The 17,492-nt window shown below is 41.4% G+C and overlaps 1 protein-coding gene across 1 annotated transcript in view; it reads right to left on the bottom strand.

Moving 5' to 3' along the window:
- The window catches only part of TRAPPC9 (trafficking protein particle complex subunit 9), a 597,448-nt gene that overhangs the window by 337,589 nt on the left and 242,367 nt on the right, over positions 1-17,492 (bottom strand). Inside the window, exons 18-19 of the mRNA XM_063451029.1 lie at positions 7,443-7,585; positions 4,266-4,376 (exon numbers count right to left, since the gene is read on the bottom strand). Of these exons, the coding sequence (XP_063307099.1) occupies positions 4,266-4,376; positions 7,443-7,585 (254 nt within the window). The remainder of the gene's footprint in view (positions 1-4,265; positions 4,377-7,442; positions 7,586-17,492) is intronic.

Raw genomic sequence — 17,492 nt, 5'->3', positions numbered from 1 at the left:
ATCAAAAAAAGTATACTTTATTCTTATACTTTATTATTAAAGTATACTTGTTTAATCTCCTATTTGGTGTTGCTGTCCTGGACTATTACTCGCCCCAAGAGGCTATCATATCGTTTTATAAACCTGTTGTTGCTGTATATCTGCCACAAAGTATATTTTAGTGTGGGTATAATACATTTCTGTACAGGCACTTCTCACTTACCGACCAGGTTCTGTTTTTACAACCCGGTCGTAGTACAAATTGGTCGGTAAGTGAGGGGTTGAGGGATTCCCTGCTGTGGTGCGCTTGTCTATTTTCGGGGGAAATTTCCCTGAACATAGACGAACGCACCAGCGCAGTTAATCCCTCTAATCTAGGTTAGGGGAAATTTTACGCTAGATAGCTGGTTGTAAATGTGAGCCGTCCTAAAACAGGTAGGTCGCAAAATGAGGACCACCTGTATTTGTAAGAGAAATACTTACCTGAAACCTCTTTATTTTCTTAGACGTGGCCTGAACAACAGGACAGGTTTTACACAGAATTCTATAAATGCCTAACTTGTGGATACACATAGGGAGTTTGGAGCGGCAGTCACACAGCCTCACAGCCGCCCCCAGACTCCATGTTTTATGACCTCGTGTAAAATCTACGGAGGACACAATAATGCATCATGAAATAACATTTCAACCCATACATCGGGACTCGTACAATGTGTAGGTGAAATGTTATTCTTAATAAAGTAGCATTGTGTTTGTCATCACAAGTGCAGTGTGAATGCAAACGTGTATTACAGTAAAACAACAACATATATTACAATGCGGCCGCAATTGAGTTTTCGTGGCATAGTGCTCGCATCCTATAGAATTATGTCAACTTAATGGCTGACTGAATATCATGGGGATTGCCGACGTTAGCTATTACTTGCTCAGTGGTATTAAATTCAATAGGGCAGCCACTGTGATCTATAAATGCACATAACAGCATTCCAAAAATTAGCAGTAATTTAACGAGTGGGTACCAGACTTATGTCCCATGCTGATGTAGCTCTTTCAAGGGACTTGAGATAAAAAGTATTGTGTAAGATGTGTGACCTTTATACTGCACCTGCACAGCGACATGGTACTCTTTCTTTACCGACTGACATTTTTATCCCCTTCAGTTTAAAATGTCCTGCTTTATTTGAAGAATGATTAAGGTTTATTTGAATATTTTATAATATAGAGAAAGGCTTTTTAATATGACAGGGGAGTGAGATAAATAATTTGTGCACTATCGGGCACTGCTGATTCCTAATGTGATTTGGTAAATTAAAAGGACGGCTCACTGAGTGTGACAAAGCAAAGGTTAGCAAGTGAAATGCTCTGTTTGTACAGATTAAAATGAATGCAGGAGGACTCACAAGATTATCTCACGCACTGTTAAAGTGATCGCAGCCTCACAAGCCCATCATCATAATATGGTACTAGAGGGGAGGCAGTTTTAGTGTCATTATTTACTCATTGAGGACTACCAAATGTTTCTGCTGCTCTGATTATTGTTTGTGCACACACATTATAAAAATAACTAAAATAAGATAAAGTCACAAACTGTTATGATGTAAGTGAAGGACAAATATGCGTCCAACAATTTGTACTAAAGTGTCACTGTCACTTGTGAGGTCTTCATTATTTAAACGGATCATCGCCCCAAGGTGACAAGTCCACTTGGTGGCATCAGAGAGAGGAAGGTAGGTAGTAATAAACTGACATGAAATTCTCCCTCTTTGAAGCATGCAAGAGAATACAAAATGTAGACTCTGTCGAGATCCCACATCCATGAGCAAAATAGGTTATGTGTGTATGCCCCTGGCATGGGTTATGGTTTAATTCTCCTGTCCCGGTCTTACTGCATAGAACAGATCTACAAAGTTACACAATAAAGATAACACTCAATAATAAAAACTTCTTTACTATAACATGACAAATCACTTTAACAAAAATTATTTTGTTAGACACTTGATGTTCCCATCGTAGATTATCCCAAAATATTTAAGTGTCTCTAACTACCCTCACAAAGGGCTGATTTCTTTATGCAGAACCTGTTTGGATATGTCCCTATATTGGTAGAATGTACATGGAGACGGGTCAACTAAAGGGAAAAAGTATTTAAAGGGAGTGCTTTAGGGGTTAATAGAGTGTTCTCTCTGCCTTAATAAAAAAAAAAAAAGCCAAGTTTGAGAGAAATCTGCCCTTTTATAAAGATCCTAGTTTGTACCTTCCCAGGAGGTCCATCAGGCATACAAAAGGTGGCTCTTCCTTACTCGCTTTGAGTGCCCAGTGGGACTCCATAAGAAGCATTCTAGTCTGGGATCGGAGATTGGCCATTTAAATCCATGTAACACAGGACCCCAATGCTTCTCTTTAAGAAGCACCAGATCGGCTGTGGAGAAGAGGATCTCTTGGGTGGGGGAACTGAGCTGCAGAGAATGGACCCTATCTCCCCTGCTCAGAGGTAAGTCATTTGAGGGTTGTTTCTCTTTCTTTAAATAAATGTATTAATTTCTAATTCCGGAAAGTTAATCAAAGAAACAACCATTGTAAAGAATCGAACGGTTTCTAACTTGTGACTTGTGACCAAATCATGATAATTACAGCGTGATTTTGAGTTCACATTGACACGATTCTCATGTATTATTTATTATATTGGATAGAATAAGTTACGTTAGAAAGTGGAGGGACCAAGTACGATATGGAATTTCGCAGTCATTAGGCCCTTTGACAGGCATGAATTAAAATTACATTCTGAGTGTACAAAAAAGAAAATATATATTTGAACTTTTTTTAAACATGGAAAATTGGAAATAGTAAAAATAAAACCTAATAATAAATAGAGGATCTTGCCAGTAACCATTTTTAATGAAATGATTTAGCCGTTTAATACGTCATTTATTGCACAATGTAAATGTGCACACAGTTGGTAATGCCTTCAGAAGCTCAATAATAATTTTACTTATTATGACATTAAGCTGGATTCCACAAGATCAAACGAAATATGAACCTGTTTAACCCATTAATGTCCAAATGTCATGTTTATATGGGCAATAGCTGCTGCTTTTCCAGACAGAGTCAGTAGAGTAGAGCAAGGCCCTTATTTCTACAGAGAAGATTAGTATCTTGTTTACTGAAGCCGATTTAAAAAGGACATTAAAACAAGCTTTGGATCAACCAATGTATTTAATGCAGATCGTGCCAATTAAACATAATTTTGCTGATTTTAAACACTTAAAGCTGTTTATAATAAAGAAGGGATTTCAATTAGGCAAATGGTGCAAACACAATTATAAACTATTGGTGTCTTTGTGTGCACATGGGTTGCGCGTGCACAGAGATGCGTACTGAGACAGCTTGCCGACAAGACTTCAGTTAGTTTTACATGATTTCATAGATCAGCAGCTCTTTGGGATTTATAGTTTTTTTCGGTGGGTGCCCATTTACTGTAACAGGCACAAAGATCAACAGAGCTTTTTAGAATGGTCTGCTGTCTGAAACGTCACTCTGCATGTTAGTGTGCTGATAATATGGATCGCTGGATTTTATTTTTGCATGAAGGTTGTCCCTCTTACATCAGTAGAGGTACAGCTCTCATGCCCCAAAATAAAGTGGCCCTAATCCCATAATTCTTAGCGTTCAACTGCAGAACAGGAATTGTGAGACTCCATTGTATCACTTGTGGCAGGGTGGCTTAATCTGTAAGGACTAACCTGATATAAAATAATAATACGATTTGAACCATGCATTTCCTAGCAATCTGGATGCTATCTGTGTAAAAGGAATTATCTCAAGACAATGTACATGACGTCTCCAATGACAATGTATATGACGTCTCCAATGACAATGTACATTAATTCTCCAATGACAGTGTACATGAATTTGCAAATGATAGTGTACATTAATTCTCCAATGACAGTGTACATAAATTCGCTAATGACAGTGTACATAATTTCTCTAATGACATTTGCACGAGTTACAAGAAGATCCAACTACTGGAAGCAATTGCATCATAGGTGAGTTTCACAAATATCTCCCATGCCATGTTTTCTAGTCTACACAAATACACAAAGGAAGGATCCAATCTAAAAATCACATTAATGCATTTTGCTCATAAAGTATTAAATCATTTGACGTTGATGTGAGTTGTACAAGTCCCACAGTTCCAGCTTCCTGCAGTGAGCTCTCCTCACACCAGGAAGTGGTTGGACCCACCCAGCTAATCCTAGAATTCTCTCCCAAATGCACCCAACACATACCGCTGACACTCTCCTGCGTGGAGAATGAGGCCTTCGTTGTCCTTTGCGCTGACCGTTAACTCGTGTTCTGTTGAGTTAAAAACATCTAGAAGAAGGTGACACTGCCGCGTGCTGTAATAAAAGAACAAACTATATAATTTTGTGGGAATTAATGTACAGAAAGATTAAATATGCTGGTACTGATTGTACATTGGTCCTGAGAAAATTGTCTGTATCTCTGTATAGCGTCACAGTGTGTTACGGAGTATAATCTCTGTGTTTCTATGTAGTGTGTTACTGAGCATTGTGGCTTTGTCTCTGTACAGTGTGTTACTGAGTATAATCTCTGGGTTTCTGTGTAGTGTGTTACTGAGCATTGTGTCTGTGTCTCTGTACAGTGTGTTACTGAATATAATCTCTGTGTTTCTGTGTAGTGTGTTACTGAGCATTGTGTCTGTGTCTCTGTACAGTGTGTTACTGAGTATAATCTCTGTGTTTCTGTGTAGTGTGTTACTGAGCGTTGTGTCTGTGTCTCTGTACAGTGTGTTACTGAGTATAATCTCTGTGTTTCTGTGTAGTGTATTACTGAGCATTGTGTCTGTGTCTCTGTACAGTGTGTTACTGAGTATAATCTCTGTGTTTCCATGTAGTGTGTTACTGAGCATTGTGTCTGTGTCTCTGTACAGTGTGTTACTGAGTATAATCTCTGTGTTTCTGTGTAGTGTATTACTGAGCATTGTGTCTGTGTCTCTGTACAGTGTGTTACTGAGTATAATCTCTGTGTTTCCATGTAGTGTGTTACTGAGCATTGTGTCTGTGTCTCTGTACAGTGTGTTACTGAGTATAATCTCTGTGTTTCTGTGTAGTGTGTTACTGAGCATTGTGTCTGTGTCTCTGTACAGTGTGTTACTGAGTATAATCTCTGTGTTTCTGTGTAGTGTATTACTGAGCATTGTGTCTGTGTCTCTGTACAGTGTGTTACTGAGTATAATCTCTGTGTTTCTGTGTAGTGTATTACTGAGCATTGTGTCTGTGTCTCTGTACAGTGTGTTACTGAGTATAATCTCTGTGTTTCTGTGTAGTGTGTTACTGAGCATAGCGTCTGCTTCTCTGTACAGTGTGTTACTGAGTATAATCTCTGTTTCTGTATAGTGTATTACTGAGCATTGTGTCTGTGTCTCTGTACAGTGTGTTACTGAGTATAATCTCTGTGTTTCTGTGTAGTGCGTTACTGAGCATTGTGTCTGTGTCTCTGTACAGTGTGTTACTTAGTATAATCGCTGTGTTTCTGTGTAGTGTGTTACTGAGCATTGTGTCTGTGTCTCTGTACAGTGTGTTACTGATTATAATCTCTGTGTTTCTGTGTAGTGTATTACTGAGCATTGTGTCTGTGTCTCTGTACAGTGTGTTACTGAGTATAATCTCTGTGTTTCCATGTAGTGTGTTACTGAGCATAGCGTCTGCTTCTCTGTACAGTGTGTTACTGAGTATAATCTCTGTGTTTCTGTGTAGTGTGTTACTGAGCATTGTGTCTGTGTCTCTGTACAGTGTGTTACTGAGTATAATCTCTGTGTTTCCATGTAGTGTGTTACTGAGCATAGCGTCTGCTTCTCTGTACAGTGTGTTACTGAGTATAATCTCTGTGTTTCTGTGTAGTGTGTTACTGAGCAGTGACTAAGTGTCTCTGTATAGGGTACCACTTCCATGTTTACACATAATATTTTCATATTAAGAAGAACAAGGCCTTAAGACAAACTTCACATGAAGATAACAGTAAGATTTAACCCTTGGAAAACCCCTTGCTGTGGACTATATTCTCGTAACGTTCATAGAATAGAATCCTTATTTAAGGAGTTCTAAAGACTACTCGCTACAGGCCTCAAACGTAAACTATTTTCTCCTATCATAAGCCAAATTAGTCATCTCTCTAATGATGGCTAAACTGTATCTCCCATAGCCACTGGCTGAAAAAAAAATACTCTAAGAATCATGGGAGATGTAGTCTAACAGAAACTCGAGAGCTGCCTGCAGGCCATGTCTGGAATATACAGCATGCAGTAAGGGGCTAAGGGACACGCGGTCCATCGCAAACTATTTTTTCATTTAAAATGTATTGCACTGTGGGTAGGCAAGTAAATAAGTAATAAAGAGATGATAAGGAAATGTGTCAAGGTAGAATATCTGAAGAACAGTAATTATTCAACAGCTCTCTATGCTAAACTATTCATGGTCCTCTAAGAAGAATATATCAAAGTTGGAAACACAACGTACCGAGCATCATACAAGGTGCAGCAAATGCTCTGTCTTAAGGAACTCAAATTTATTTTCTCATGCATTAGATTATGACAGGAGAAAATTCAATTACCTGAGAAAGTATTTGTTCAACAGAATAGCGGGCAGCACTGAGAATAAATGGTGCCCTGTCTGCTTACTCAGCGAAGCCCGGCAGAGTGGTGTAATATGCGTGAAACTACTCGATCAGCACAAAATTACCCAGATTACTTTATACGAGGTGAAGAGAGAGCAAAAAACCCCGCCTGCAGTATTAAATCATTAAGGTCTATTTCACTGTGCTGTCCAAATAAATGAAAGTTAAACAGCCGCTAAAACTTTGAAAATACATTCTTTCTTTTGTAGATACAAATTTAAAAAATAAAGTTACTTTTCAATCTTAACGTCATTTTACACTAAATCATCTTTTCATTGTGCTGGGAAATTTACAAATAAATGAATACATTAATAAAAAGCTTTGGCATGACCTATTTCTGTGTTATGACTGTGGCACAGACCTCTTCCCACTGTTCCAGATTTTTACATTGCTGTTCCACTAATGGAGTCCCCCCCCCAGGATTGATTTGTTATAGTCTCACTTTGTCACCCCAAGATGGCAAGTGAACTTTGTTTATCGCAGTACCCCAAAACTTTACCAGCTGTGTATTCTACGCTGCCCATCCTCTCAGTACACAGAAGTATAATGGGGAGATGTTTCAATTTGTCTTGATCTGAAAAGTGGTGCAAAGTTCTAAGAAAGTAACCGCTAAAGGAATGTCCCTGCTTATGATGACCGGCCTCTTTGCACCACTTCTGTTCACAGTCTGATAGAACTTCACTAACATGTTTAATAGGTACTGTTCTATGTTCTAAATCAGTGAAGGGGTTTCAGGCCTATATGAATATCAATATATAAAGTATGTGTACCTCGTTGCAGGAAGTGTGCTGACACGGGTGAAAAAGACTGATGGTTCCACTTCCACGTGCAATCCCACGGAGAGGTTCCGATAGTATCCGTCGGCGTGGCCTGGTCCACCAGAATACTTGAAGTTCAAAATGCCTTCCAGTGTCTGAAGAAAAAAGAAATGAGATCCTATTAGTACCCACTCTACACCTCTCTGTCTGCATATCATTAAAGGGACACTGTGGGCACTGTAACTGTTTCACACTGTGTGTGAAAAATGGCAAAATAATTTCTATGATGTTAAAAGCACTGGAACCCACAAAACCCACCATTCCACAAGTCCATGAGACAAGAGTCATTTTCTCTAATCCAAAGGTTTTACAGGTATAATGTGGAACCAACTGCAGTGTGTTAAACCAAGAGGGAAGTCTGTGATTGGATAGTAACGGAAGGTGTGGGCAGGGATAGAAGGGATGGGCTTGCAAAGGCTGCAGACAAGTTATCTGCAGATTTTGCAAGCTGTTCTTTGATATAATCCCAATAAAAAATGAATAAATGAATTAGGAAGGCACAGAATGCCCTGGCATTTTGGTGTGAGAAGGGTTTAATCCCTGCTCTTACCAGGATGAACCATGCATCACGTGATACCTTCGGCTCCTCTATGTTAGCTAGGGCCATATTTAGTGTCCTCAGACTGGTAGATGAAGCACTGCTTACAGCCCTTTAAATCACTGTAGCTGAGCGATAGCAATCAGCTGCAGTGATTCTGTGATTGTCCCTTGTATGAGGGAGACTGACAAGGTCTGAAACAATCCTGGCAGCGTAATCTGCACTGAGTTTAGACAACTGCCCAGCGCCAATCAATGTGTGATCAGTAGGGAGAGCTGAAGAATGAGAGGGAGATTCCCCTATCATGCTGCAATCATCTAGTTCAGAGCAATCACACTCAAAGAGCGCTCTATCCTGTGTGAGTTGGGAAATCCTTTGGTTGATGTCAGAACTATTGTCAGCTAGGAGAATACCTTTAAATTAGGGTAGGGTTAGTTTTAGGGTTGGTTAGTGTAATTAAAGGGTTAATGCTGGGTTACAGTTAATTAAAGGTTAGGGCTAGGGTGGTGTTAAGGTTTTGGTAGGTCTATGGTTACAGGCTTAGGAATAGGGTTAGTGTAGGGTTGGTATAATTAATTTAAATACTAGACACATAAGACATTTAACAATTATTACTGATATTTGAATCAGTAATTTGTCTTTAGTTGCTTTTGATGTCTAAAACCGATCGAAAACAAAACAGTGAAAAAGTGGAACAAACACAGCGTACATTTCTGAGTTTGTTTTGGTTCAGAATTTGCACCTGTCATTAAGGGGTTACTCTCACAGGTGGCTGCCGCAACCTATAGCAGGTTATTAACATAGTAGGACATAAGACATCCTAAAGAATGAGCAATAAAGAGAGTTTAAACGTTAGATTTTTATTTACAGGAAGATTCGTTACAGTGTATCGTGTCTGGTTACTCAACCTGGCTGTCGTGACTGGTTGGTCAGTTATTTGGCTGTTGTGTCGTGTTAGATAATAATGTGCCCACAGTTGGATGCACCATTCGCAGACGATGTAACTTTTCAGGAAGCCTAAGTTATAGAGCATTACAGCAGTCCAGACATAATTACAAAGCAAGAACACTGACTCGTTGCATCAATTGTAATTACCACTAACAGTAAGGAACGGACATAGGCTTAGTAAAGCCCGTTTCCCCAGTTCCCTCCAACATTCTTTGTAGCCTGCAAGAAAGGACAGTGCACACTCCACGAAAAATATATTTCCCTATAAACATAGTCAGATTCTGTATTTATGTATATACCCTTGGGTTTTCTCAATGGATCTATAATTATGTATATGTTTGATGATAGGATTATATTTGGCTCTGTGTTTGGGCAATATGAATCGGGAAATGCTTAACCCTTTCAGTGCCCGAGATATGTCCATCAAACGGCAAAGCAATGTGAGTGACACACCTCCCAGCAATGTTACATTCAGGGCAATCTGTTAACCTGACACCTGCCGATAGTCTGCATTTCAATGTACCCCCAGGGGTCTGCCTGCTTTCATTATTGATTTACAGCAATTAGAAGGTTAGAATTGCTTGTCAGAGGGCAAGGTTAATCATGAATAATGACTTTCACTTTTAGGGGGGCTTTTTTATTTTCTCAAGTCTTTTTTCCATGTGATAAATTGAACCCACACATTCATCCAGTCTTGTGTAAGCTTAGGAGAGGTGTTTCTGTATAAAATTACATCACTGTGTCTAATAGACCAGGGCACAAAGCAGGAAGCTCTGCACTGCATTCCCCGTGCCATCATTGGAGATTTTTAAGCAGGGCTGGAGAGCTAGCCGCTGACTACCTTCACTCGAGACATCTTGCTAGTCCAGTGAATGAGTCGGCTCCTACTGCAACAGAAACCAGTAAAAGCTGACGTGGCAAATGGGATAAGATCTCGTGTTTGGAAAATCAATGCTTCATTATGAAAAGAGCAAAATGAACCTCAATTCATCAAACAACAAGCTAATGCCTTTTACTGACTAAGACAATAAATCCCACTAGTTATCACAATTACAAGGATGGCTGATGGGAGAATATAGTACAAGTGTCCTCTAATGTCCGGCTCAGCCTTAAACAAAATGATACACCCAACATAGCATTACCTAATTACACAGCTAGCCAGGTATTACAGGATTATACTGGTAGCCAGGTATTAGAGGATTACACTGGTAGCCAGGTATTACAGGATTACACAGCTAGCCAGGTATTAGAGGATTACACAGGTAGCCAGGTATTACAGGATTATACTGGTAGCCAGGTATTAGAGGATTACACTGGTAGCCAGGTATTACAGGATTACACAGCTAGCCAGGTATTACAGGATTACACAGCTAGCCAGGTATTACAGGATTACACAGGTAGCCAGGTATTACAGGATTACACAGCTAGCCAGGTATTACAGGATTACACAGGTAGCCAGGTATTACAGGATTACACTGGTAGCCAGGTATTACAGGATTACACAGCTAGCCAGGTATTACAGGATTACACAGGTAGCCAGGTATTACAGGATTATACTGGTAGCCAGGTATTAGAGGATTACACTGGTAGCCAGGTATTACAGGATTACACAGCTAGCCAGGTATTACAGGATTACACAGCTAGCCAGGTATTACAGGATTACACAGGTAGCCAGGTATTACAGGATTACACAGCTAGCCAGGTATTACAGGATTACACAGGAAGCCAGGTATTACAGGATTAAACAGGAAGCCAGGTATTACAGGATTACACAGCTAGCCAGGTATTACAGGATTACACAGCTAGCCAGGTATTACAGGATTACACAGGAAGCCAGGTATTACAGGATTAAACAGGAAGCCAGGTATAACAGGATTAAACAGCTAGCCATGTATTACAGGATTACAGCTAGCCAGGTATTACAGGATTACACAGCTAGCCATGTATTACAGGATTACAGCTAGCCAGGTATTACAGGATTACACAGCTAGCCATGTATTACAGGATTACACAGCTAGCCAGGTATTACAGGATTACACAGCTAGCCATGTATTACAGGATTACACAGGAAGCCAGGTATTACAGGATTACAGCTAGCCAGGTATTACAGGATTACACAGCTAGCCAGGTATTACATGATTACACAGGAAGCCAGGTATTGCAGGATTACACAGCTAGCCAGGTATTACAGGATTACACTGGTAGCCAGGTATTACAGGATTACACAGGTAGCCAAGTATTACATGATTACACTGGTAGCCAGGTATTACAGGATTACACTGGTAGCCAGGTATTACAGGATTACACAGCTAGCCAGGTATTACAGGATTACACAGGTAGGCAGGTATCACATGATTACAGCTAGCCAGGTATTACAGGATTACACAGCTAGCCAGGTATTACAGGATTACACAGGGAGCCAGGTATTACAGGATTACACTGGTAGCCAGGTATTACAGGATTACACAGCTAGCCAGGTATTACAGGATTACACAGGAAGCCAGGTATTACAGGATTACACAGCTAGCCAGGTATTACAGGATTACACTGGTAGCCAGGTATTACAGGATTACACAGCTAGCCAGGTATTACAGGATTACACAGGTAGCCAGGTATTACAGGATTACACAGGTAGCCAGGTATTACAGGATTACACAGGTAGCCAGGTATTACAGGATTACACTGGTAGCCAGGTATTACAGGATTACACTGGTAGCCAGGTATTACAGGATTACACAGCTAGCCAGGTATTACAGGATTACACAGGGAGCCAGGTATTACAGGATTACACTGGTAGCCAGGTATTACAGGATTACACTGGTAGCCAGGTATTACAGGATTACACAGGGAGCCAGGTATTACAGGATTACACAGCTAGCCAGGTATTACAGGATTACACAGCTAGCCAGGTATTACAGGATTACACAGGGAGCCAGGTATTACAGGATTACACAGCTAGCCAGGTATTACAGGATTACACAGCTAGCCAGGTATTACAGGATTACACAGGTAGCCAGGTATTACAGGATTACACTGGTAGCCAGGTATTACAGGATTACACAGGTAGCCAGGTATTACAGGATTACACAGGGAGCCAGGTATTACAGGATTACACTGGTAGCCAGGTATTACAGGATTACACAGGGAGCCAGGTATTACAGGATTACACAGCTAGCCAGGTATTACAGGATTACACAGGAAGCCAGGTATTACAGGATTAAACAGGAAGCCAGGTATAACAGGATTAAACAGCTAGCCATGTATTACAGGATTACAGCTAGCCAGGTATTACAGGATTACACAGCTAGCCATGTATTACAGGATTACAGCTAGCCAGGTATTACAGGATTACACAGCTAGCCATGTATTACAGGATTACACAGCTAGCCAGGTATTACAGGATTACACAGCTAGCCAGGTATTACAGGATTACACAGGTAGCCAGGTATTACATGATTACACTGGTAGCCAGGTATAACAGGATTACACAGGTAGCCAGGTATTACAGGATTACACAGGGAGCCAGGTATTACAGGATTACACTGGTAGCCAGGTATTACAGGATTACACAGCTAGCCAGGTATTACAGGATTACACAGCTAGCCAGGTATTACAGGATTACACAGGAAGCCAGGTATTACAGGATTAAACAGGAAGCCAGGTATAACAGGATTAAACAGCTAGCCATGTATTACAGGATTACAGCTAGCCAGGTATTACAGGATTACACAGCTAGCCATGTATTACAGGATTACAGCTAGCCAGGTATTACAGGATTACACAGCTAGCCATGTATTACAGGATTACACAGCTAGCCAGGTATTACAGGATTACACAGCTAGCCATGTATTACAGGATTACACAGGTAGCCAGGTATTACAGGATTATACTGGTAGCCAGGTATTACAGGATTACACAGCTAGCCAGGTATTACAGGATTACACAGGTAGCCAGGTATTACAGGATTACACAGCTAGCCATGTATTACAGGATTACACAGCTAGCCAGGTATTACAGGATTACACAGCTAGCCAGGTATTACATGATTACAGCTAGCCAGGTATTACAGGATTACACAGCTAGCCAGGTATTACAGGATTACACAGGGAGCCAGGTATTACAGGATTACACTGGTAGCCAGGTATTACATGATTACACTGGTAGCCAGGTATTACAGGATTACACAGCTAGCCTGGTATTACAGGATTACACTGGTAGCCAGGTATTACAGGATTACACAGCTAGCCATGTATTACAGGATTACAGCTAGCCAGGTATTACAGGATTACACAGGAAGCCAGGTATTACAGGATTACACAGCTAGCCAGGTATTACAGGATTACACAGCTAGCCAGGTATTACATGATTACACAGGAAGCCAGGTATTGCAGGATTACACAGCTAGCCAGGTATTACAGGATTACACTGGTAGCCAGGTATTACAGGATTACACAGGTAGCCAGGTATTACATGATTACACTGGTAGCCAGGTATTACAGGATTACACAGGTAGCCAGGTATTACAGGATTACACAGGTAGCCAGGTATTACATGATTACACTGGTAGCCAGGTATTACAGGATTACACAGGTAGCCAGGTATTACAGGATTACACAGGTAGCCAGGTATTACATGATTACACTGGAAGCCAGGTATTACAGGATTACACAGCTAGCCAGGTATTACAGGATTACACCGGAAGCCAGGTATTACAGGATTACACAGGAAGCCAGGTATTACAGGATTACACAGGTAGCCAGGTATTACAGGATTACACAGCTAGCCAGGTATCACATGATTACACAGGTAGCCAGGTATTACAGGATTACACAGCTAGCCAGGTATTACAGGATTACACTGGTAGCCAGGTATTACAGGATTACACCGCTAGCCAGGTATTACAGGATTACACAGGTAGACAGGTACTACAGGATTACACCGCTAGCCAGGTACTACAGGATTACACTGGTAGCCAGGTATTACAGGATTACACTGGTAGCCAGGTATTACAGGATTACACAGGTAGACAGGTATCACATGATTACAGCTAGCCAGGTATTACAGGATTACACAGCTAGCCAGGTATTACAGGATTACACAGGGAGCCAGGTATTACAGGATTACACTGGTAGCCAGGTATTACAGGATTACACAGCTAGCCAGGTATTACAGGATTACACAGGTAGACAGGTATCACATGATTACAGCTAGCCAGGTATTACAGGATTACACAGGGAGCCAGGTATTACAGGATTACACTGGTAGCCAGGTATTACAGGATTACACCGCTAGCCAGGTATTACAGGATTACACAGGTAGACAGGTACTACAGGATTACACCGCTAGCCAGGTACTACAGGATTACACTGGTAGCCAGGTATTACAGGATTACACTGGTAGCCAGGTATTACAGGATTACACAGGTAGACAGGTATCACATGATTACAGCTAGCCAGGTATTACAGGATTACACAGCTAGCCAGGTATTACAGGATTACACAGGGAGCCAGGTATTACAGGATTACACTGGTAGCCAGGTATTACAGGATTACACAGCTAGCCAGGTATTACAGGATTACACAGGTAGACAGGTATCACATGATTACAGCTAGCCAGGTATTACAGGATTACACAGCTAGCCAGGTATTACAGGATTACACAGGGAGCCAGGTATTACAGGATTACACTGGTAGCCAGGTATTACAGGATTACACAGCTAGCCAGGTATTACAGGATTACACAGGTAGACAGGTATTACAGGATTACACAGCTAGCCAGGTATTACAGGATTACACAGGTAGACAGGTATCACATGATTACAGCTAGCCAGGTATTACAGGATTACACAGGGAGCCAGGTATTACAGGATTACACTGGTAGCCAGGTATTACAGGATTACACAGCTAGCCAGGTATTACAGGATTACACAGCTAGCCAGGTATTACAGGATTACACTGGTAGCCAGGTATTACAGGATTACACAGCTAGCCAGGTATTACAGGATTACACAGGTAGCCAGGTATTACAGGATTACACAGGTAGCCAGGTATTACAGGATTACACAGGTAGCCAGGTATTACAGGATTACACTGGTAGCCAGGTATTACAGGATTACACTGGTAGCCAGGTATTACAGGATTACACAGCTAGCCAGGTATTACAGGATTACACAGGGAGACAGGTATTACAGGATTACACTGGTAGCCAGGTATTACAGGATTACACTGGTAGCCAGGTATTACAGGATTACACAGGGAGCCAGGTATTACAGGATTACACAGCTAGCCAGGTATTACAGGATTACACAGCTAGCCAGGTATTACAGGATTACACAGGGAGCCAGGTATTACAGGATTACACAGCTAGCCAGGTATTACAGGATTACACAGGGAGCCAGGTATTACAGGATTACACAGCTAGCCAGGTATTACAGGATTACACAGCTAGCCAGGTATTACAGGATTACACAGGTAGCCAGGTATTACAGGATTATACTGGTAGCCAGGTATTAGAGGATTACACAGCTAGCCAGGTATTACAGGATTACACCGCTAGCCAGGTATTACAGGATTACACAGCTAGCCAGGTATTACAGGATTACACAGGTAGCCAGGTATTACAGGATTACACTGGTAGCCAGGTATTACAGGATTACACAGGGAGCCAGGTATTACAGGATTACACAGCTAGCCAGGTATTACAGGATTACACAGCTAGCCAGGTATTACAGGATTACACAGGGAGCCAGGTATTACAGGATTACACAGCTAGCCAGGTATTACAGGATTACACAGCTAGCCAGGTATTACAGGATTACACAGGTAGCCAGGTATTACAGGATTACACAGCTAGCCAGGTATTACAGGATTACACAGGGAGCCAGGTATTACAGGATTACACAGCTAGCCAGGTATTACAGGATTACACAGCTAGCCAGGTATTACAGGATTACACAGGTAGCCAGGTATTACAGGATTATACTGGTAGCCAGGTATTAGAGGATTACACAGCTAGCCAGGTATTACAGGATTACACCGCTAGCCAGGTATTACAGGATTACACAGCTAGCCAGGTATTACAGGATTACACAGGTAGCCAGGTATTACAGGATTACACTGGTAGCCAGGTATTACAGGATTACACAGGGAGCCAGGTATTACAGGATTACACAGCTAGCCAGGTATTACAGGATTACACAGCTAGCCAGGTATTACAGGATTACACAGGGAGCCAGGTATTACAGGATTACACAGCTAGCCAGGTATTACAGGATTACACAGCTAGCCAGGTATTACAGGATTACACAGGTAGCCAGGTATTACAGGATTATACTGGTAGCCAGGTATTAGAGGATTACACAGCTAGCCAGGTATTACAGGATTACACCGCTAGCCAGGTATTACAGGATTACACTGGTAGCCAGGTATTACAGGATTACACAGGTAGCCAGGTATTACAGGATTACACTGGTAGCCAGGTATTACAGGATTACACTGGTAGCCAGGTATTACAGGATTACACAGCTAGCCAGGTATCACATGATTACACAGGTAGCCAGGTATTACAGGATTACACAGGTAGCCAGGTATTACAGGATTATACTGGTAGCCAGGTATTAGAGGATTACACAGCTAGCCAGGTATTACAGGATTACACCGCTAGCCAGGTATTACAGGATTACACAGCTAGCCAGGTATTACAGGATTACACAGGTAGCCAGGTATTACAGGATTACACTGGTAGCCAGGTATTACAGGATTACACAGGGAGCCAGGTATTACAGGATTACACAGCTAGCCAGGTATTACAGGATTACACAGCTAGCCAGGTATTACAGGATTACACAGGGAGCCAGGTATTACAGGATTACACAGCTAGCCAGGTATTACAGAATTACACAGCTAGCCAGGTATTACAGGATTACACAGGTAGCCAGGTATTACAGGATTATACTGGTAGCCAGGTATTAGAGGATTACACAGCTAGCCAGGTATTACAGGATTACACCGCTAGCCAGGTATTACAGGATTATACTGGTAGCCAGGTATTACAGGATTACACAGCTAGCCAGGTATTACAGGATTACACAGGTAGCCAGGTATTACAGGATTATACTGGTAGCCAGGTATTAGAGGATTACACAGCTAGCCAGGTATTACAGGATTACACCGCTAGCCAGGTATTACAGGATTACACAGCTAGCCAGGTATTACAGGATTACACAGGTAGCCAGGTATTACAGGATTACACTGGTAGCCAGGTATTACAGGATTACACAGGGAGCCAGGTATTACAGGATTACACAGCTAGCCAGGTATTACAGGATTACACAGCTAGCCAGGTATTACAGGATTACACAGGGAGCCAGGTATTACAGGATTACACAGCTAGCCAGGTATTACAGGATTATACTGGTAGCCAGGTATTAGAGGATTACACAGCTAGCCAGGTATTACAGGATTACACCGCTAGCCAGGTATTACAGGATTACACTGGTAGCCAGGTATTACAGGATT

The sequence above is a fragment of the Pelobates fuscus genome, chromosome 4, assembly GCF_036172605.1.
Source record: "Pelobates fuscus isolate aPelFus1 chromosome 4, aPelFus1.pri, whole genome shotgun sequence".
Classification (NCBI taxonomy): Eukaryota; Metazoa; Chordata; class Amphibia; order Anura; family Pelobatidae; genus Pelobates; species Pelobates fuscus.
This window is presented reverse-complemented; position numbering and strand designations above follow the sequence as displayed.